General features: G+C 41.6%; 1 protein-coding gene across 1 annotated transcript in view; it reads left to right on the top strand.

Moving 5' to 3' along the window:
- Positions 1 to 23882, top strand: part of terfa (telomeric repeat binding factor a) — a 124821-nt gene that overhangs the window by 44148 nt on the left and 56791 nt on the right. The window contains exons 10-11 of the mRNA XM_034188295.1: positions 852 to 974; positions 1081 to 1215. Of these exons, the coding sequence (XP_034044186.1) occupies positions 852 to 974; positions 1081 to 1215 (258 nt within the window). The remainder of the gene's footprint in view (positions 1 to 851; positions 975 to 1080; positions 1216 to 23882) is intronic.

The raw sequence follows: 23882 nt of genomic DNA, 5'->3' as shown, positions 1-23882 counted from the left end.
ATGGAACAGATTCTGGCTCTTTTAATAAGTGACAGCTGTCACTTATTACCAGTGGTGGGCACACTTCTGCTAACCGCTAATTAGTGAAGCTAACATTTTCGTTAGCGGATTAGATTTTGATGCGGGGAGTAATGAGAGCAGATCATTGAATTTCCCATAATGCCTTTTGGCACGTCTGTTTAATGCTCAAACCTTCAGAATTAGCACATTAATTAAAAAAAATATGTGCAATATCATACTTTATCTTTGTAAAAATGACAGAGTTGGCATTATTCTGATAAACTTTCCGGAATTAGTTTTAAATGAAACCATGAGTGAAAGGTGGTGCTTTGCGCTTCGTGTCTCCTTCCCACTGTCTGAGTTGATGCGTGTTGAAAGTAAATCATGCTGCTTCTTTTTTTTTTTTTTTTTATAGTGGTTGGCCTTTTTGTTTGCTTTTGGTTTGTGATCGCCTTTGAATTTACGTAGCAGCATTTGCAGTGCTTAAACTCGAACTGGCTTAGCTGACTGTGTACTGAGTCAATACTAAAGGTTAGTGGTTAGCTGTAACTTCCACTAAATTTTTCAGCGGTTTATCAGTTTAACGTTATAAAAGTTAACTTTTCAGTTAGCGGATTAGCAGTTATCGAAGCTAGGTTTTTTGTTAGCTGTGCCCACCACTGCTGATTACAAATGTTGGCACTTTCAATATTTATCACTGAATTTAGTGAGAGCGTTTTGATACCCTCAGAATTAGTGGCATTCTTGCTTAAAGTTATCTTGATAGGTAAACATTGCAGGGTGGGGAGAGGGGGCAAAGCATTAACACAGAGTGTTCATTTATACTTCACTGTGCATCCCTTCTTCTTCAGAGAGTCCACAACATCCAAACAGATACCATCAGATTGCATTGAAGACCCAAAGATGTCTCTGGCCTCTTGGAAAATTCCAGTACAGAAGCCCCATAAACGCCAGGCCAGCAGTCCTGTCAGCGAGTAAGTCACACGCACTAACATTAAATTGTCGTCACAATATTTATTTATATTACAGTATGGGGGTGGATATTATTATTGACATGATTGATGTATGCTTGAATCAAAGCAAAGAAGACGCCACCTGTAACACAGATTTTGCAGTGCATGGCTCCACTCGTGCATCTCTTCAGTCCTCTCCTCAACAGAGCTCCACCCCTCACAGGGAGCATGCTCATAACAAAGATGACTCCCACAACAAATGGTGAGTAAGAATTACTAACTAGTATCATCTGAGCAATACATACAGTGGCTTGCAAAAGTATTCAGCCCCTTGGTATTTCACGCATTTTAATTTGTTTATGCCATTTCAAATACAAAAAATAAATCAGGCTTCTCAATATAAAAATTTCTAAAATTATCTTCCTTAGACTAAATCTCCACAACTTGATATAAATGAATTAACTAGAGACATTCATCAAAAAATGCCCCGTACACAGTATTATTATCCATGCAAAGTGCAGTAATATGTACTTGTATGGGGTGGGTATTTGGTTGAATTGAAGCCTTATGTGTTTGATGTAAACTGGGATATACAATGAAAAAATTGGAGATTGGCATAATAATTATTTAGAGGATGTGACAAACAGTGACCATAAAAAGTCAGTCACGGTCGCCAGCCTTCAAAATAAATGCAACCACTGGTGACCTTGAAACAGAGGTCAAGGTCACCGGCCTTCGAACCCATGAGAAGTACTCCTCCAAGCCATGTATCCACCAAATATGAAGTTTCTGCGAGCAGTAGGTGCCGAGCTACGTTGTGGCGAAGGATTTGACAGTTGTGACCACTGGTGACCTTGAAAAGTAGGTCAAGGTCACAGGACTTTGAAAAGTAGGTCAAGGTCACAGGTCTTCGAATCTATGCAAAGTACTCCTCCAAGGCATGTACCCACCAAATATTAAGTTTCTGCGAGCAATAGGTGCCGAGCTACGTTGTGGCAAAGGATTTGACAGTTGTGACCACTGGTGACCTTCAAAAGTAAGTCAAGGTCACTGGCCTTCAAACCCATGCGAAGTACTTCTCCAAGGCATGTACCCACCAAATATGAAGTTTCTGCGAGTAATAGGTGCCGAGCTATGTTGCGGCGAAGGATTTGACAGTTGTGATCACTGGTGACCTTCAAAAGTAGGTCAAAGTCACTGGCCTTCAAACCCATGCAAAATACTCCTGCAAGGCATGTACCCACCAAATATGAAGTTTTTGCGAGCGATAGGTGCCAAGCTACGTTGCGCCGAATGAATTGCGGACGGACAGACGAACTGACGGAAGGATGGACGGACAACCCGGATGCTATATGCCCGCCTCAAGGCACAAGCGCCGTGCGGGCCATAAAAATTTAAAAGCCAAGATGATGAGTTGCATAAGTAATCAGCCCCTTTGGTACAATACCTGTAAATAATCAGCAAGAGTGCCACTTTTCTTCAAACAAGTCAAGGGATGGATACATGAACATTTCCAAGTCACTGAATACAGTGAGGAAAATAAGTATTTGAACACCCTGCAATTTTGCAAGTTCTCCCACTTAGAAATCATGGAGGGGTCTGAAGTTTTCATCTTCAGTGCATGTCCACTGTGAGAGACATAATAAAAAATTAAAAAAAAAATATCCGGAAATCACAGTGTATGATTTTTTTTTTAAATTAATTTATTTGCATGATACTGCTGCAAATAAGTATTTCAACACCTGCCAATCAGCAAAAATTCTGGCCCTCAAAGACCTGTTAGTCTGCCTCTAAAAAGTCCACCTCCACTCCACTTATTATTCCAAATTAGAAGCACCTATTTGAGGTCGTTAGCTGCATAAGGACACCTGTCCACCCCACACAATCGATAAGACTCCAACTACTAACATGTCTAAGATCAAAGAGCTGTCCAAAGACACCAGAGACAAAATTGTAGACCTTCACAAGGCTGGAAAGGGCTGAGGCAATTGTCAAGCAGCTTGGTGAGAAAAGATCAACTGTTGGAGCAATTATTAGAAAATGGAAGAAGCTAAACATGACTGTCAATCTCCCTTGGACTGGGGCTCCATGCAAGATCCCACCTCATGGTGTATCAATGATCCTAAGAAAGGTGAGGAATCAGCCCAGAACTGCACAGGAGGAGCTGGTCAATGACCTGAAGAGATCTGGCACCACTGTTTCCAAGGTTACTGTGGGTAATACACTAAGACGTCATGGGTTAAAATCATGCGTGGCACGGAAGGTTCCCCTGCTTAAATCAGCACACGTCCAGGCCCGTCTTAAGTTTGCCCATGACCATCTGGATGATCCAGAGGAGTCATGGGAGAAAGTTATGTAGTCACATGAGACCAAAATAGAACTTTTTGGTCTTAATTCCACTCGCCGTGTTTGGAGGAAGAAGAATGCTGAGTACCATCCCAAAAACACCATCCCTGTTCAAGTAGAAGAGTGAGGAAAGCCACCCAGACAACCCAGAAGTTGTTACAGGCTTCTGTGGCTGTGATTGGAGAAATTGTGCACAGTGCATGTTTTGCATTTTGTATCCCCAGTTACACACCTTCATGATGAAGTGGTACAAAGGAGGATTTTATTAAAAGAAGACCTGAAAGTTCAGCTATAATTTGCTAGAAGGTACATATGAGATGCAAGCCTCGATTTAATGTTTTGGTGAAAGAAAACCCTCAGATTCAGATTCAGTGTGCCATTCTAGCTTCATGACAAACCATGTGCCTAATTTAGAATACAAATAATGAATGTTTGAGTGCAATAGTAAGAATGATTCATGAGGTGAAAGATATTCAGTGAATAAAATATTCTTACCATTGCATTATTTGTTTCATATTACACCTAAAATAGATCCTTCTCCTTTGATAATTTATAAACGAGAGAATAGGGACTTATAGTTTGGTGTGTGTCACTGGCCCTTTGAGGTCAAGAGGTTCTATAAATCCTACAGCTAGCCAGGCCCCTGTAGTCGGTGTGGACCAAGGTAGATTAGCCGCCGTTAGTTCCCTCCCGGCAGATCCCGAGCAGCCGGGAAAGCAGGCCGACTGGGTGACTGTGAGGAGGAAGCGTAGTCCTAAACAGAAGCCCCGTGTACACCGCCAACCCGTCCACATCTCTAACTGTTTTTCCCCACTCGGCGACACACCCGCCGAGGATCAAACTCTGGTTATTGGCGACTCTGTTTTGAGAAATGTGAAGTTAGCGACACCAGCAACCATAGTCAATTGTCTTCCGGGGGCCAGAGCAGGCGACATTGAAGGAAATTTGAAACTGCTGGCTAAGGCTAAGCGTAAATTTGGTAAGATTGTAATTCACGTCGGCAGTAATGACACCCGGTTACGCCAATCGGAGGTCACTAAAATTAATATTGAATCGGTGTGTAACTTTGCAAAAACAATGTCGGACTCTGTAGTTTTCTCTGGGCCCCTCCCCAATTGGACCGGGAGTGACATGTTTAGCCACATGTTCTCCTTGAATTGCTGGCTGTCTGAGTGGTGTCCAAAAATGAGGTGGGCTTCATTGATAATTGGCAAAGCTTCTGGGGAAAACCTGGTCTTGTTAGGAGAGATGGCATCCATCCCACTTTGGATGGAGCAGCTCTCATTTCTAGAAATCTGGCCAATTTTCTTAAATCCTCCAAACCGTGACTATCCAGGGTTGGGACCAGGAAGCAGAGTTGTAGTCTTACACACCTCTCTGCAGCTTCTCTCCCCCTGCAATCTCCTCATTACCCCATCCCCGTAGAGACGGTGCCTGCTCCCAGACCACCAATAACCAGCAAAAATCTATTTAAGCATAAAAATTCAAAAAGAAAAAATAATATAGCACCTTCAACTGCACCACAGACTAAAACAGTTAAATGTGTCTATTAAACATTAGATCTCTCTCTTCTAAGTCCCTGTAGTAAATGATATAATAATTGATCAACATATTGATTTATTCTGCCTTAGAGAAACCTGGTTACAGCAGGATGAATATGTTAGTTTAAATGAGTCAACACCCCCGAGTCACACTAACTGCCAGAACGCTCGTAGCACGGGCCGAGGCGGAGGATTAGCAGCAATCTTCCACTCCAGCTTGTTAATTAATCAAAAACCCAGACAGAGCTTTAATTCATTTGAAAGCTTGTCTCTTAGTCTTATCCATCCAAATTGGAAGTCCCAAAAACCAGTTTTATTTGTTGTTATCTATCGTCCACCTGGTCGTTACTGTGAGTTTCTCTGTGAATTTTCGGACCTTTTGTCTGACTTAGTGCTTAGCTCAGATAAGATAATTATAGTGGGCGATTTTAACATCCACACAGATGCTGAGAATGACAGCCTCAACACTGCATTTAATCTATTGTTAGACCGATTGGCTTTGCTCAAAATGTAAATGAGTCCACCCACCACTTTAATCATACCTTAGATCTTGTTCTGACTTATGGTATGGAAATTGAAGACTTAACAGTATTCCCTGAAAACCCCCTTCTGTCTGATAATTTCTTAATAACATTTACGTTTACTCTGATGGACTACCCAGCAGTGGGGAATAAGTTTCATTACAGTAGAAGTCTTTCAGAAAGCGCTGTAACTAGGTTTAAGGATATGATTCCTTCTTTATGTTCTCCAATGCCATATACCAACACAGGGCAGAGTAGCTACCTAAACTCTGTGAGTGAGATAGATTATCTCGTCAATAGTTTTATATCCTCATTGAGGACAACTTTGGATGCTGTAGCTCCTCTGAAAAAGAGAGCCTTAAATCAGAAGTGCCTGACTCCGTGGTATAACTCACAAACTCGCAGCTTAAAGCAGATTACCCGTAAGTTGGAGAGGAAATGGTGTCTCACTAATTTAGAAGATCTTCACTTAGCCTGGAAAAAGAGTCTGTTGCCCTATAAAAAAGCCCTCCGTAAAGCTAGGACATCTTACTACTCATCACTAATTGAAGAAAATAAGAACAACCCCAGGTTTCTTTTCAGCACTGTAGCCAGGCTGACAAAGAGTCAGAGCTCTATTGAGCCGAGTATTCCTTTAACTTTAACTAGTAATGACTTCATGACTTTCTTTGCTAATAAAATTTTAACTATTAGAGAAAAAAATTACTCATAACCCATCCCAAAGACATATCGTTCTCTTTGGCTGCTTTCAGTGATGCCGGTATTTGGTTAGACTCTTTCTCTCTGATTGTTCTGAGTTATTTCATTAGTTACTTCCTCCAAACCATCAACATGTCTATTAGACCCCATTCCTACCAGGCTGCTCAAGGAAGCCCTACCATTAATTAATGCTTCGATCTTAAATATGATCAATCTGTCTTTATTAGTTGGCTATGTACCACAGGCTTTTAAGGTGGCAGTAATTAATCCATTACTTAAAAAGCCATCACTTGACCCAGCTATCTTAGCTAATTATAGGCCAATCTCCAACCTTCCTTTTCTCTCACAAATTCTTGAAAGGGTAGTTGTAAAACAGCTAACTGATCATCTGCAGAGGAATGGTCTATTTGAAGAGTTTCAGTCAGGGTTTAGAATTCATCATAGTATACAGAAACAGCATTAGTGAAGGTTACAAATGATCTTATGGCCTCAGACAGTGGACTCATCTCTGTGCTTGTTCTGTTAGACCTCAGTGCTGCTTTTGATACTGTTGACCATAAAATTTTATTAGAGATTAGAGCATGCCATAGGTATTAAAGGCACCGCGCTGCGGTGGTTTGAATCATATTTATCTAATAGATTACAATTTGCTCATGTAAATGGGGTATCTTCTTCACAGACTAAGGTTAATTATGGAGTTCCACAAGGTTCTGTGCTAGGACCAATTTTATTCACTTTATACATGCTTCCCTTAGGCAGTATTATTAGACAGCATTGCTTAAATTTTCATTGTTACGCAGATGATACTCAGCTTTATCTATCCATGAAGCCAGAGGACACACACCAATTAGCTAAACTGTAGGATTGCCTTACAGACATAAAGACATGGATGACCTCTAATTTCCTGCTTTTAAACACAGATAAAACTGAAGTTATTGTACTTGGCCCCACAAATCTTAGGAACATGGTGTCTATCCAGATCCTTACTCTGGATGGCATTACCCTGACCTCTAGTAATACTGTGAGAAATCTTGGAGTCATTTTTGATCAGGATATGTCATTGAATGCGCATATTAAACAAATATGTAGGACTGCTTTTTTGCATTTGCGCAATATCTCTAAAATTAGAAAGGTCTTGTCTCAGAGTGATGCTGAAAAACTAATTCATGCATTTCTTTCCTCTAGGCTGGACTATTGTAGTTCATTATTATCAGGTTGTCCTAAAAGCTCCCTAACAGCCTTCAGTTAATTCAAATGCTGCAGCTAGAGTACTGACAGGGACTAGAAGGAGAGAGCATATCTCACCCATATTGGCCTCTCTTCATTGGCTTCCTGTTAATTCTAGAATAGAATTTAAAATTCTTCTTCTTACTTATAAGGTTTGAATAATCAGGTCCCATCTTATCTTAGGACCTCATAGTACCATATCACCCCAATAGAGCGCTTCGCTCTCAGACTGCAGGCTTAATTGTAGTTTCCTAGGGTTTGTAAGAGTAGAATGGGAGGCAGAGCCTTCAGCTTTCAGGCTCCTCTCCTCTGGAACCAGCTCCCAATTCGGATCAGGGAGACAGACACCCTCTCTACTTTTAAGATTAGGCTTAAAACTTTCCTTTTTGCTAAGCTTATAGTTAGGGCTGGATCAGGTGACCCTGAACCATCCCTTAGTTATGCTGCTATAGACTTAGACTGCTGGGGGCTTCCCATGATGCACTGAGTGTTTCTTCTCTTTTTGCTCTGTATGCACCACTCTGCATTTAATCATTAGTGACTGATCTCTGCTCCCCTCCACAGCATGTCTTTTTCCTGGTTCTCTCCCTCAGCCCCAACCAGTCCCAGCAGAAGACTGCCCCTCCCTGAGCCTGGTTCTGCTGGAGGTTTCTTCCTGTTTAAAAGGGAGTTTTTCCTTCTCACTGTCGCCAAGTGCTTGCTCACAGGGGGTCGTTTTGACAGTTGGGGTTTTTTCCGTAATTATTGTATGGCTTTGCCTTACAATATGAAGCACCTTGGGGCAACTGTTTGTTGTGATTTGGCGCTATATAAATGAAATTGATTTGATTTGATTTGAAGAGGTTCCAAACAGTCCGAGAAGTTTAAATGGCAATCCAATCCAAACTGGAACTTATCAGCTTTGGTAATATCAACATCTGTCCCGGTCTTAAAATGATGATGTAGTCCGTACCTGATGCCATGCACTGACTTCTTCATGTACAGACTGCCGCCTGTTATGATTTAGGACCAGAGAACAAGGTTAGGACCCAAAATGCAGGGAAGCAGGATTCTGAAATAAAAAAACATTTATTGTGTACAACAAAGGAATTTGGTAATGATATGAATGTGCGAAGGAGACACTATAGCTGGGAGACGCCGGCTTGAACAGAATGATGTTGGAGTGAATTCCCAGACCAAATGGTAGGAAGTAAATGAACCAGGCGGCTGCTGTGGTGGTGACAGGAATGCTGGTGACACAAGAAAACCGATTGTCAAAAGCCAGAGTGAACATGGAGACTAAGGAGCAATACTGCAATTTCAATTCAATTTATTTAAATTCAGTTTATTTAAATTCATTTTTTTTTCCTCAACTTTCTGCACACAACACCCCATAATGACAATGGAAAAAGTTTTTTCCAGATTTTTGCTAATTTATTAAAAATAAAACTAGAAACCCATAATGTACGTAAGTATTCACAACCTTTGTCATGAAGCTCAAAATTGAGGTCAGATGCACGCTGTTTCCACTGATCATCCTTGAGATGTTTCTGCAGCTTAAGTGGAGTCCACCTGGGGTACATTCTGTTGATTGGACACGATTTGGAAAGACACACACCTACCTACCATATAAGGTCCCACAGTTGACAGTGCATGTCAGAGCAAAACCAAGCATGAAGTCAAAGAAATAGTTCTGCGGACCTCTGAGACAGGATTGTCCCGAGGCACAAATCTGGTGAAAGGTACAGAATATTTGTGCTGCTTTGAAGGTCCCAATGAGCACTGTGGACTGAGGACTCTCCTTAGAGTTGGCCGCCCGTCTAAACTGATGCGATCAGGGAAGAAGGGCCTTAGAGAGGTGACCAAGAACCCGATGGTCAGTCTGTCAGAGCTTTAGCATTCCTCTATGGAGAGAGTAGAATCTTCCAGAAGGACAACTATCTCTGCAGCAATCCACCAATCAAGCCTGTATGGTAGAGTGGCCAGATGGAATCCACTTCTTAGTAAAAGCACATGGCATCTTGCCTGGGGTTGCCATAAAGCACCTGAAGGACTCTCAGACCATGAGAACCAAAATTCTCTGGTCTGATGAGACAAACATTGAAACTCTTTGGTGTGAATTCCAGGTGTCATGGTTGGAGGAAACCAGGCACCATCCCTACAGTGAAGCATGGTGGTGGCAGCATGCAGCAACATATGCTGCATCAGTTTCAGGCATGTCATCTCTCGGTCAGTCCAGCATCCCATTGTCCACAGACGCCAATCCCGTTGCAATGCCAACTGTGCCTCGACAGAGAGAAAGAAAAGAGCCAGAATCAGTCGGCCGAAAAAACCACACCTAAGGTAAAATTCATCAGCAGCAAGTCGACAGGAAAGCAGAGAAAATACTAAGGTGATCGCCAGCCATTTGCCCAAGGCTTCACTAACCGACCCAGAATTTAAATAAAGTTGAGTCTGAGACCCTGTTCCATTACTAATACAACAAATTTAAAAGGACAGGAAGCATAGTTCCATACTATGCCAGTATGCTAGCCATATGAGAGGGAGAATAATGCACCTTAAGTCCTGGACTTGAATGTCTCTACAGTATCTGATTGTTTTATCTCCATAGGGAGATCATTCCACATCCAGTGCATGATGAGAGAAGGCTCTGTGGCCCGCAGACTTTTTATTCACCCTAGGGACACACAGTTGTCCTGCACCCTGAGAACACAGAGCCGAACTGGTACATAGGATTTAATTAGTTCAGCTAAATAGGAAAGTGCTAGTCCATGAATAATTTTATAGGTTAATAACTGAACCTTAAAGGACATGTTGCATGTTTTTTACCATCCCCAGTTGGCAACACAACATCAAAGTATTCATGATTGTAAGTCTCTCCGCGCACATGTGATCATAATAGTGGTCTCTGATGTTTTTTTTTTTTTTTTATTGTTCTCCCAGAGTGAGTTAACAGCTGCATTTCTGGAAACGTCTCCACTCTGCAATTCTCAACGTGTGACGTACATATTTAGAATGAAGCAGAAAATCTGATCGCTGACAGAGCGAAAGGAATGTGGTTTCGTCCAATAATGATCTTTGGAGCTTTTCTTTGAAAGTGAGGGTCAGGTTTACAGAGGAGACAAACACTCAACCCTGGGTCCACCAAATAATGGATGAATAATGAGCCATGTAGCATGTTTTTTTTTTTTTTTTGAGAGGAGAGAGAGGGAGAAGCGATAGAGAGAGAGAGAGAGAGAGAGGAGATGCAGAGAGAGAGAGAGAGGATTTATTCACTATCGTGGGAGAATGGTGGCCTCTGAGAGGACTCTTAGAGGCATTATCTTCAGTAACGAGGCGTCATCTCTGAGTGTGGCGCTAATTTCAAGATGTTCAGAATTTAGCAACAACAGCGTGGTGTTGTGTGGGCCGCCAGAAGAGGAGGTACTGCTGGCCACCACCAGAGGGGCCTTGTCTGGAGTGCGGGCTCCAGGCACCAGAGGGCGCAGCCGCCTCACAGGAGCAGCCAGGGTGACAGCTGTCACACATCACCGGCAACAGCGGTTACCAATCATCTGATCGGCTAGGGGTATATCAGCAGGACGACGTCTCCACCTCTTTGCCGAGATATCGTTCTACCTGGAAGGTAATAATCTCAGCTGACTGCTTGACAGTAACCTTTGTGATTTTTGTGAGTGATTGCAGACTTTTTTTCTCCAACGAGAGGTGGAGGTAGCTTCCCTGCCGTGCAGGTTGCTGGGTGTAGACGCGCCCACGTGTAATTGTGTTCTTGTTCCTCGCCAGCAGTACCAGGTCCCGACACGCGGAGGCAGTGGCCACCTGGGCGTTCGGAACTTGCCGGCTCCAGTATTCCCGGGGTTCTGTGGCGGAGGAAACCGTATGGTTCCGGTTCTACTTTGGAGAGGCGTCTCCTATCTTCGAGCCTGCCCACACGACACCATTGTGAATTGAATTTTGTCCATTGTTGTAATTTGTTGTATTTGTTGTGCACGTTCGCAACAGTAAAGTGTTGTTATTTGACCTATTCCATTGTCCGTTCATTTGCGCCCCCTGTTGTGGGTCCGTGTACTTACACTTTCCCAACACGTGGGGCAGTTTGTAAACGAGTTACGAGGACAAATGAGGATTACAGAGGCATGTGTGTGGTGCGGACAAGGCTGTAAAAGCCTGTTATCCGAGCGCCTACCAGCTGCGAGGACCGGGAGAAACTATTTTTGGGTCAGCCTTCTTGCGCACACAATTCCACCTGCTTTTTTCCTCCTCCTCTCTCTCTTATTCCATGAAGTGGAGAACGGATTTGAAGCAGCTAAAAGGTAATTTGTAATGTTTTTATTTTAATAGCTTGGTAAAACAGTTGGATGTTCATTCATTCTATATAATCAACGTAAAAGTATGTCTATAATAGATTTAATATCTGTTAATGGATCAGGAGCTCCGCTGTGTGTGCGCACTGACTCAATGCATGCTCAAAACGAGCAATGAGGCAGAATGGCAGTGCGTGCAAAAGAGTGATTTTGCAGACATAAACGGACAAACACAAAGTTAAAAGTGGGATCACACTGTGAAAATGACGGTGTCTTAAGCCACAGAAGAAATAAAACCATTGAACCATGGATGGGAAGGAAGCCAGTGAGAAGGAGCGCAGAGGCGGCTGTACAAGAATGCACAACGGCAGCGTGCGCAAAGAGTGATTTTGCAGACCTAAATGGATCAACACAAAGTTAAAAGTGGGATCACGGTGTCAAAAGAAATAAAGCCAGCGAGAGGAAGTACAGAGGCGGCTCCCCAGGAACCCGAGTTTTGGTTCTAGCTGGTCTGGTGCAGTTAATGACTCTGGAACACAGGTGGACAGCAGCCTGGCGCACGGCACACACCAGCCAGACTGTACTAGAGCATCTATTTTTGGACTGCATTTATAAAATGTGCCAACATCTTAAATGCTGCTGTGAATTGAAAACCCACACTTTAAATAGACCAAGTGGGGGGGGGCTGAAGGTTTGGACCAAAAAACATGCCTAAACGTGCGCCAATGTCACGTTATATACAGTAGTGTTCAGAATAATAGTAGTGCTATGTGACTAAAAAGATTAATCCAGGTTTTGAGTATATTTCTTATTGTTACATGGGAAACAAGGTACCAGTAGATTCAGTAGATTCTCACAAATCCAATAAGACCAAGCTTTCATGATATGCACACTCTTAAGGCTATGAAATTGGGCTGTTAGTAAAAAAAAAAAAAGTAGAAATGGGGTGTTCACAATAATAGTAGCATCTGCTGTTGATGCTACAAACTCAAAACTATTATGTTCAAACTGCTTTTTTAGCAATCCTGTGAATCACTAAACTAGTATTTAGTTGTATAACCACAGTTTTTCATGATTTCTTCACATCTGTGAGGCATTAATTTTGTTGGTTTGGAACCAAGATTTTGCTTGTTTACTAGTGTGTTTGGGGTCGTTGTCTTGTTGAAACACCCATTTCAAGGGCATGTCCTCTTCAGCATATGGCAACATGACCTCTTCAAGTATTTTGACATATCCAAACTGATCCACGATACCTGGCATTCGATAATAGGCCCAACACCATAGTAGGAGAAACATGCCCATATCATGATGCTTGCACCACCATGGTTCACTGTCTTCACTGTGAACTGTGGCTTGAATTCAGAGTTTCGGGGTCGTCTCACAAACTGTCTGCGGCCCTTGGACTCAAAAAGAACAATTTTACTCTCATCAGTCCACAAAATATTCCTCCATTTCTCTTTAGGCCAGTTGATGTGTTCTTTGGCAAATTGTAACCTCTTCTGCACGTCTTTTATTTAACAGAGGGACTTTGCGGGGGATTCTTGCAAATAAATTAGCTTCACATTTTATCACCAAAGAAAATGGTCAAAGCATATGTCTAGGAAATAAATTTATGGCTGGATAGAAAGCTGAAAGGTTGAAGTTTTTCATACCAATGTCAATATTGGCCCTGCATTTTGTCAGTCTCTTAGACAGCATGTTCAATGTAGGCCCCGTGTTGGCCAATTACGGCCTGCAAACGCTTTGGGGAAAGTGTCCTGAGGAGTGTTTTGGATATATATTTTAGTTTTAAAGTAATGTGCTAATTTTTAAGGTTTTAGTGTGGATATAATGTGCCCAGCAGTGCATTATGGGTAGGATAGGGTAATCTCAGTACGTTCACGACATGAGAAATGCATTTGAAACACTCTGATCAGGCTCTACAGACAACAGCATTAAACTCTAGTGCCTAAAACTCTCGTGAATATTCTCTGGGTTTATAGACATTGTTATTGTGTCTGCGTTTATTACATTCCACGCATCTTAAATGTAACGACACAGATTATCTGGAATTTTCAGCCACTACATCCTGCTATTGAGGTGGGCGCCACTACTGAGGTATTACCTAGATTTACAGAATTTTGATGGTATCTCTCTAGACACGCTGACGAAACTCGTAACGTCAACAAAAAGCACAACCTGTTTATTTGATCCTATACCAACAAAACTGTTTAAGGACCTGTGGCCCACTCTTGGGCCGATTGTGCTGGAAATTATTAATCTTTCTTTAACTTCTGGATCTGTTCCTAAACGTTTCAAATATGCAGTGATTAATCCATTACTTAAGAAACCTAATCCTGGCCCTAGTGTATTGAAAAACTATCGGCAGATATCAAATCTATCATTTTGCTCTAACATTCTGGAAAAAGTGGTGTCACGGCAGCTTGTAGACTATCTTACTGAGAATAATCTCTTTGAGCCGCTGCAGTCTGCTTTTAGAAAATATCATTCAACAGAAACGGCTCTCACTAAAGTGGTGAATGATCTTCTGCATACAATGGATTCGGACTCTACTACGGTTCTGTTGCTGTTAGATCTCAGTGTTGCATTTGATACAGTGGATCATCATATTCTACTTGATAGGCTGGAAAATCATTTTGGGATTACTGGGAGTGCCCTTGCATGGCTGACGTATACTTGACCAGTCGTTCTCACTGTGTTTTGTACAGTAACACTACCTCTAACCTTAGTGACATGAAATTTGGGGTTCCTCAGGGGTCTGTCTAGGTGCCCCCTGCTTTTCTCCCTTTATATAGCACCCCTTGGGCACATTATTGCGGCATTTTGGGATTACCTTTCACTGCTATGCAGATGATACTCAGTTATATTTGCCGATAACTGCTGGTAATCTCGTTCACATAAAATCCTTAGAAGATTGCCTTGCATCAGTGAGAAGTTAGATGTCTAGAAACTTCCTACTTTTAAACTCTGAAAAGACTGAAATGATGGTTCTTGATCCAGTGAGACATCGGCATCAATTTGACCAGTTAATACTCAGCCTCGGCTGTTTAGTCTTTTAATTCATGTTATTAGTAATTGAAGTGGGCCGCGGCCTCAACTTCACCTAAATTCTAGGTCTTTTAGTGAAGCTTAGGGCTAGCGGCTGGCGATCACCTTTGTATTTTCTTCTGTTTTTCTTGTTGATTAATGCTGGCAAATTATACAATATTTTTTGTCTTTCTGATGCCTGATTCTGTTTTTTCTCTGTTTAAGGTGCAGCTCCATCCAGAGATGGGAGTTGTATTTGTGTTGGCGATCTTCCTGTCCTGTGCACCAAAAGCAATTCTTGTATATTCGTCCGTGGAATTGTTCTGTGAATTATTTCTCTAATTTATGTTTGTAGCATGGCCCAAGCAGAGGGTCACCCCTTTGAGTCTGGTCTGCTTGAGGTTTCTTCCTCAGAGGGAGTTTTCCTTACCACTGTTGCTCTGGGGGTTGGTAAGGTTAGACCTTACCTGTGTGGAAGCGCCTTGAGGCAACTCTGTTGTGATTTGGCGCTATATAAAGGAAAATAAATTGAAATTGAAATTTGATTGCTAAAAAAGCAGTTTGAACATAATAGTTTTGAGTTCGTAGCGTCAACAGCAGATGCTACTATTATTGTGAACACCCCCTTTTCTACTTTTTTTGTACTAATAGCCCAATTTCATAGCCTTAAGAGTGTGCATATCATGAATGCTTGGTCTTGTTGGATTTGTGAGAATCTACTGAATCTACTGGTACCTTGTTTCCCATGTAACAATAAGAAAAAATACTCAAAACCTGGATTAATCTTTTTAGTCATATAGCGCTACTATTATTCTGAACACTACTGTACTAACTTCTCCAATTTTAACTTTTTTTAAGCTAATGTGATAAAACATATATACCAACCAAAGCATCATTTTTGTAGACACAGTTGTCTTCCTGTTCAGTTTGTTTGTAAATGAATTTGCTTTTGGTCCTGTATTGTTCTGTGACTATTTGGCGCTTAAAACAGCTTTGTTTGCAATTTATCATTTCACAAAGTGTGGCTAAGGCATCATCAGCTACTGAAGCGGAGCCCTCCTTACCCACTGTCAGAACCTCTGTGGAGAAGCATCACAACCAGAGTAACAGTTCACCTCACAAGTAAGTTAAATGACAGGAACTCTCCTGTCAGAATGACAGTATGATGTCATAAATGGCTGCATTTGGTGTTTTTGTGATTTTGAAATGTTTACCACACTGGTAAAATCACAAGTCACAAACTCTGACTTTGAATTAGTCTCTGTGGACATGCTCCTTCATCATTATTTGGAGTTGCTAAGCTGCTTAGTCAGGTGTTGCCACAAGCTGGACCTGAATAAGCAGCAGAAAATGAATGAGAATGAATAGCATGTTGCCTGTGGAAGTCAGTGAGACCTGGAATTGACCACTGTCTCATCTGGGTACATTATGAGGTGTTTTGATGGCCTTTGCTGGTCACATGAGGCGATTGGGAAATTGTTCAAATTTGAGAGTCAAATAACATGCTGCAAACATCCTGGTGACATGATAACAGTGGGTCATCATGTTGAAATGTTGTAATTTAAGCAAGAAGTCTTTGGTTTGTCAGCAGCCACTGGTCTAGTTAACTTTCTCTGGGCATCCAAGCAAAGGCTATTGTTCATAGTCTGTTATTTGTTTCTCACGTGGACTTGGGTATAATTACAATGGCTTGCAAAGTATTCATACCCCTGGTATTTCATGCATTTGAATTTGTTTCACAAATTTTAATTTGTTACGCATTTCAAATACAAAAAGTAAATCAGGCTTCTCAATGTAAAATGTCTAAATTATCGACCTTACGCCGCGTTCACACCAGACGCCACGCAACATCACAAATTCGCATGCCTCGCCTGTTGATGTACGCGCCGCCATCGCCCGGTGTGTCGCTCTGCTTTCGCTGCGAAAATTCACCCCAATGCGTCATCAAATAGGAGGAGCTTCCATTCTCGCCGTCAAGTCAACATGCAGGACCTTGATCACACGGAGCAGTTGCTGTGCTCTATTTGACAATGTCGCCAATGGCGCCATCCCTGGGTTTACAACATCTGCATGAGATGTTCCCAATTCGGAGAGTTAATTATTTGCTGCAGGAGCTGCGTTCGGATGACGGCCACTTTCAGCGGTTCTTCCGCCTCTCCAGGACCCAGTTTGAGGACCTCCTGTCCCGTTCGCACGTGCACATATGAACTATTAAAAAAAAAAAAAACTGGCTGCTGCTGTGGTGCTGCTGGCTCGCTCTCCCCTCAAACTCTGTCGTAATGTGTTTATAAACAGTCACCATTTGTTTTATTATACATCTGTGTAGTTTAATAAATAAAATTATTTTCACGGATGATTCAGTCGCGCATGAACAATTCGTTCGCGCGCGCACGTGGAAAAAAAAACAGCTGCTGCTGTGCTGCTGCTCGCTCTCCCCTCCAACTCTGTCATAATTGTGTTATAAACCCATTTGCCATTGTTTTATATACATCTGTGTAGTTAATAAATAAAATATCTTCATGGACGATTCGTTCGCGTGCGCACGTGAAAAAAAAAAACAGCCACTGCTGATGTGCTGCTGCTTGCTCTCCCCTCAAACTTTGTCATAATTGTTATAAACCAGTCACCATTTGTTTTATTATACATCTGTGTAGTAGTTAATAAAATTATCTTCATGGATGATTCGTTCGTGTGCGCACATGAAAAATAAAAAACAGGCTGCTGCTTGCTCTCCCCTCAAACTCTGTCATAATTGTGTTAAATAAAGGACAAAAGCGACATAAGTCCTGCTCACAGGCTGGCTGTTGAGACAGGACATGTCCACATCAAATATAACTCCAGACATCTCCACGTCACTACATATCCAGTCCCTGATTGGTCTCGCGATGCGACAAGACGAAAAAGTTCAGATTTTTCAACTTGGGGAGGAGGGCAACGCGATGCGATATCGCTCCACAAACGTGTCAATCGCTCAAAATCGCTTAAATCGCGTCCATCGCGTCGCATTGCTTGGCTTGAACTTTTGTGGCACCACAGTGCGTCCTTCCATCGGGATTACATGGCAACCTGTCGCTGCCATCGCTCGGGTGGCGCCCGGTGTGAACACGGCGTTAGACTCAAACTGAAAGTAAATCTCTACAACTTGATATAAATTAATTAAAAATATAAAAGCCAAGATGATGGGTTGCATAAGTAATCAGCCCCTTTACTATAATACCTGTAAATAATCAGTGTAATTGGCAGTTTTCTTCAGACAAGTCAGGGATGGATACATGAACATTTCCAAGTCACTGAATATGTCTTGAAACTTTATCAATTATGAAGAAATGCAAACAGCATGGCACTCTGTGATAATCTGTGTGGAGTAGACGGTTCTCAAAAACTGAGTGACTGTGCAAGACAGAGAAGAGTGAGGAAAGGCGCCCAAGACACCCAGACAACCCATAAGAAGTTTCAGGCTTCTGTAGCTATGATTGGAGAAATTGTGCATAGTGCATTTTTTGCATTTTGTATCCCCAGTTTTTTTTGTTTGTTTGTTTTTGCTGCTTTTGGTCCTGCATTGTCGAGTGACTTCTTTCTTTCACTAAAACTGTTTTGTTCGTGATTCATCATTTCAAAAAGTGTGGCGGAGACATCGTCAGACGGTGAGGACCAACCCTCCTTGTCCACCGGCAAGACTTCTGTGGAGAAGCATCACAGCCAGAGTAACGGTTCACCTTCTGAGTAAGTTAAACGACAGGATACTGTATGTTGTCATCATCATCACCCGTTATATACGGTGTGTATTACATGGAAAATAATACAAAAGCATTGGGTCTTTTTTGTCTGGTGACTGTGAATATGTGATGATGAAGTCGCTTCCGTCCCACACGGCTGACTTATTTTCCCAAATTTTTCTTTCTGTTTGGATCTGAAGGGAATCTGTACATCTTGAAGCTCTTGTTGCGTCTATTTTTGCATCCAAATGCACAACAACCCGCATTTTCAGTGAATAAATAAATACAGTAGCTGGATTTACATGCAGACAAATTAACAGCGAATACTATTTTGGCTCCAAGATGGCACCACGAGTCACGTGACTGTTTTTACCAGAGGCCAACATATGGCCATCGGGTATTGCGAAGACCTGGTGGCATTCCTTCTGTCTGTGTTCAGCATAAGTCCAGTTCTCTTACTGCCAGTCTTCAAATTCACAGGGAATATTCTTGGGACACAGACTGTGGACAAGTTCAAAGATGGCTAACCTTGATCTATTATAAGAGGTATTGTAAGAGGTTAAAAAGTCACATTTTGTTTAATCTGTTCTGCTTGTTTTTGAGTGGCGGGGATGACAGCCAATCAGAGTAGAGCTACACTGTGACATCAGTGGCTGCTCTCTTCAAAACCGCTTTGCTTTGCGTTTATATGCATGTCTCTCATATGTTATGTAAAAGCTAGCAAGAAATAAACACTTCTAAAACTAAAACCGCCATTTTTGGAACCTAATAACGCCTCTGAACTTATTTCACCGACGTTAGTGTGGTGACGTCACAGGCTGGTAGCTAGCTGCAAAACTCTTTTGTCTGTGTGTAAATATATCCTTTTTGTCATATATTATGTAAAGGATAGCGAGAAATGAACACTTCTAAAACTGAAAACGCTCTTTTTGTAACCTGATAACACATTTTGCAGTGTTAGCATGCCCGCTAACGTCTGCTAACTCAAAGCTAACTTCCTATGGCATTAAATTTGTCCCATTAATACCAGCAAATGTATGGCGATTGATCTATAAATATTTCTTGATTTGCATAACTTCCGCTTTTGTCAAAAGCTTATGTACACGCACACACAAAGCCTCCTGCAGACGCTGTTGAAATGTAAATATTATTGATTGTGGATCGGGAGGTCTGGGCAGCTTTGCTTGAGCTGCGGCCTCCGCGACCCGACTCCGAATAAAGCGGAAGAGAATGGGTTGGATGGATGATTAATAGAGGGGCTTCATTGACCATGTACAAATTGTATGTAAGACAACAGGATCTTAATAATTAATTGAACAACTGCAAATTATAAAGAACACAAGGCTCGTACGGCTGAGGGTATTTTGGCATTGCTTTATACAACCCCTGGCAAAAATTATGGAATCACCGGCCTCGGAGGATGTTCATTCAGTTGTTTAATTTTGTAGAAAAAAAGCAGATCACAGACATGACACAAAACTAAAGTCATTTCAAATGGCAACTTTCTGGCTTTAAGAAACACTATAAGAAATCAGGAAAAAAAAATTGTGGCAGTCAGTAACGGTTACTTTTTTAGACCAAGCAGAGGGAAAAAAATATGGAATCACTCAGTTCTGAGGAAAAAATTATGGAATCATGAAAAACAAAAGAACGCTCCAACACATCACTAGTATTTTGTTGCACCACCTCTGGCTTTTATAACAGCTTGCAGTCTCTGACGCATGGACTTAATGAGTGACAACAGTACTCTTCATCAATGTGGCTCCAACTTTCTCTGATTGCTGTTGCCAGATCAGCTTTGCAGGTTGGAGCCTTGTCATGGACCATTTTCTTCAACTTCCACCAAAGATTTTCAATTGGATTAAGATCCGGGCTATTTGCAGGCCATGACATTGACCCTATGTGTCTTTTTGCAAGGAATGTTTTCACAGTTTTTGCTCTATGGCAAGATGCATTATCATCTTGAAAAATGATTTCATCAAACCCCGAACATCCTTTCAGTTGATGGGATAAGAAAAGTGTCCAAAATATCAACGTAAACTTGTGCATTTATTGATGATGTAATGACAGCCATCTCCCCAGTGCCTTTACCTGACATGCAGCCCCATATCATCAATGACTGTGGAAATTTACATGTTCTCTTCAGGCAGTCATCTTTATAAATCTCATTGGAACGGCACCAAACAAAAGTTCCAGCATCATCACCTTGCCCAATGCAGATTCGAGATTCATCTCTGAATATGACTTTCATCCAGTCATCCACAGTCCACGATTGCTTTTCCTTAGCCCATTGTAACCTTGTTTTTTTCTGTTTAGGTGTTAATGATGGCTTTCGTTTAGCTTTTCTGTATGTATGTTTTGGGGATGAAAATTTACAGGGTGATTCCATAATTTATTCCTCAGAATTGAGTGAGTCCATATTTTTTTTTCCCTCTGCTTGGTCTAAAAAGTAACCGTTACTGACTGCCACAATTTTTTTTCTTGATTTCTTATAGTGTTTCTTAAAGCGAGAAAGTTGCCATTTGAAATGACTTTAGTTTTGTGTCATGTCTGTGATCTGCTTTTTTCTACAAAATTAAACAACTGAATGAACACTATTCGAGGCCGGTGATTCCATAATTTTTGCCAGGGGTTGTATATACAGTAGTGTTCAGAATAATAGTATTGCTATGTGACTAAAATGATTAATCCAGGTTTTGAGTATATTTCTTATTGTTACATGGGACACAAGGTACCAGTAGATTCAGTAGATTCTCACAAATCCAACAAGACCAAGCATTCATGATATGCACACTCTTAAGGCTATGAAATTGGGCTATTAGTAAAGAAAAGTAGAAAAGGGGGTGTTCACAATAATATTAGCATCTGCTATTGACGCTACAAACTCAAAACTTTTATTTTCAAACTCCTCTTCAGCATAAGGCAACATGACCTCTTCAAGTATTTTGACATATCCAAACTGATCCATGATACCTGGTATGCGATATATAGGCCCAACACCATAGAAGGAGAAACATGCCCATATCATGATGCTTGCACCACCATGCTTCACTGTCTTCACTGTGAACTGTGGCTTGAATTCAGAGTTTTGAGGTCATCTCAGAAACTGTCTGTGGTTCTTGGACCCAGAAAGAACAGTTTTACTCTCATCAGTCCACAAAATATTCCTCCATTTCTCTTTAGGTCAGTTGATGTGTTCTTTGGCAAATTATAACCTCTTCTGCACGTCTTTTATTTAACAGAGGGTCTCTGTGGGGGATTCTTGCAAATAAATTAGCTTCACTCAGGCATCTTCTAACTGTCACAGCACTTACAGGTAACTCCAGACTGTCTTTGATCATCCTGGAGCTGATCAGTGGGTGAGCCTTTGCCATTCTGGTTATTCTTCTATCCATTTTGATGGTGGTTTTCCATTTTTTTTGTCCATTTCAACGCATTGGAGATCATTGTAGATGAACAGCCTATACGTTTTTGCACCTGCGTATAAGTTTTCCCCTCTCCAATCAACTTTTTAATCAAACTACGCTGTTCTTCTGAACAATGTCTTGAACGTCCCATTTCCCTCAGGCTTGTACATCAGGCTCCCTCAGGCTCAGACACCTGATTCACACCTGTTTGTTCCACAAAATTGACAAACTCACTGACTGAATGCCACACTACTATTATTGTGAACACCCCCTTTTCTACTTTTTTTTTTTACTAACAGCCCAATTTCATAGCCTTAAGAGTGTGCATATCTTGAATGCTTGGTCTTGTTGGATGTGTGAGAATCTACTGAATCTACTGGTACCTTGTTTCCCATGTAACAATAAGAAATATACTCAAAACCTGGATTAATCTTTTTAGTCACATAGCACTACTATTATTCTGAACACTACTGTATGTTGTTTCGGCTCGTCATGTCGCTTCTCTCTGAATAAAGGGACTCTGCCCCCCATGTTGAAATGTTCACCATACTGTCAAGACCACAAGTCACAAACTGATTCTGAATTTGTCTCTGGGCATGTTCATTCATTTTCATTTGGAGCGGTCTCATTACCATCCTCTTTTGGACATCAAGTCCACAACTGGCTGCCAGACCATCTTTGTAGACTGGTGATGTCCGTTGTTTTTGAAAAATGTCGAACACTTTTGGCACCAGTCACCATTTTTCTGCATCGAATAATCTGATTCAGCACTTTAAAATGGTGATGAGGTGGAGGGTGATGGAGCTTTTCTGATCAATCGCTCCAGCTATATGCAAGTACAGAGACTGAATTGAGCAAGATAACAAGAAAACAGTTATGATGCAGAAGCATGTGGACATTAAACAGAGCTATGAATCATTTCTTTTAACACAAGGAAAATGCTGCTGTGGGCTGAAAAGCCTCACAGCAGTACTGCTAATGTATTTATATTGCAGTGAATATGTGCCTGTTTGTTTTGTGACAAAAACTGGCATTCAGCACTTTTCCATATGACATAATCATATGACTGTTGTCCAGTTCAGAAAACTCACTTTGTCATCTTTCAACCGGAGCTCCACACAGAGATTTGTGAGTCAAACTCTGGATTATACAGTTCATGGAAAAACAAACAAAACTGTGGTGAGTCCACAATGAATTTAATGTACCTATTTTTATTTTAAAATGTTCCACGCGAGATGTTTTCTTGCAGGTGCTGTCAGGCACACTGCAGTGGGGGTGGGGGAACGGGCATATTCACACCAAATCTAAACTGAATGTGCAAAGTACAGAAATGTGGAAAAGGATTCATTTAATATTAGCACATTTTGTCTGTCATGGTGACAGCTTGTTAGTTAGTTAATGTTACAGGTTGTCGTCATAACACTAATCGGGGCACGGATTACTTGGCTGACATAACGCATGCTTTCGGTGACAGCTGAGCTGCTCTCCATGTCTGCTTGTACTGAATTGATCCTGGAGCAGAAGCCCAGAATGAACCAAAAGCTGCAGGAAAAGTAGAAGACAAATCTCTCCACCTGATAACCTCTCACATATCTCTCAGTCTGATAACCACTTGCAAATCTCTCCACCTGGTCTCCACTCAAAGTTTTGAACACACATAAAACTTTCTGATGAAGTCGGTGAACATCAGCTGACAAGGAACCCATTTTGCGCTTTATAACATTGCTTTGTAAAATGAACCTTTTCATAAAAATAATTGTGCCGGCACTGGGCGGGTATGGGGTGCTCTTTGAGGTGTTTGCACAGGGCCTTTGTGGTATTTGGGCATTCTCTGGCCTTGCTGACTCTTCTGCAGTAGTCAGGTGCAGCGTCATATTTAACGACGATTTGTGAGTGGATACCAAGTGGTCTCTGTAAGGTCCTAGTAGCAGCTGTGTGGCTCTTCAGCATCCTGCGGCATGACCGAAGAAGGGCCATGGAACAGATTCTGGCTCTTTTAATAAGTGACAGCTGTCACTTATTACCAGTGGTGGGCACACTTCTGCTAACCGCTAATTAGTGAAGCTAACATTTTCGTTAGCGGATTAGATTTTGATGCGGGGAGTAATGAGAGCAGATCATTTGAATTTCCCATAATGCCTTTTGGCACGTCTGTTTAATGC

The sequence above is a fragment of the Thalassophryne amazonica genome, chromosome 2 (genome assembly GCF_902500255.1).
Source record: "Thalassophryne amazonica chromosome 2, fThaAma1.1, whole genome shotgun sequence".
Lineage (NCBI taxonomy): Eukaryota > Metazoa > Chordata > Actinopteri > Batrachoidiformes > Batrachoididae > Thalassophryne > Thalassophryne amazonica.
This window is presented reverse-complemented; position numbering and strand designations above follow the sequence as displayed.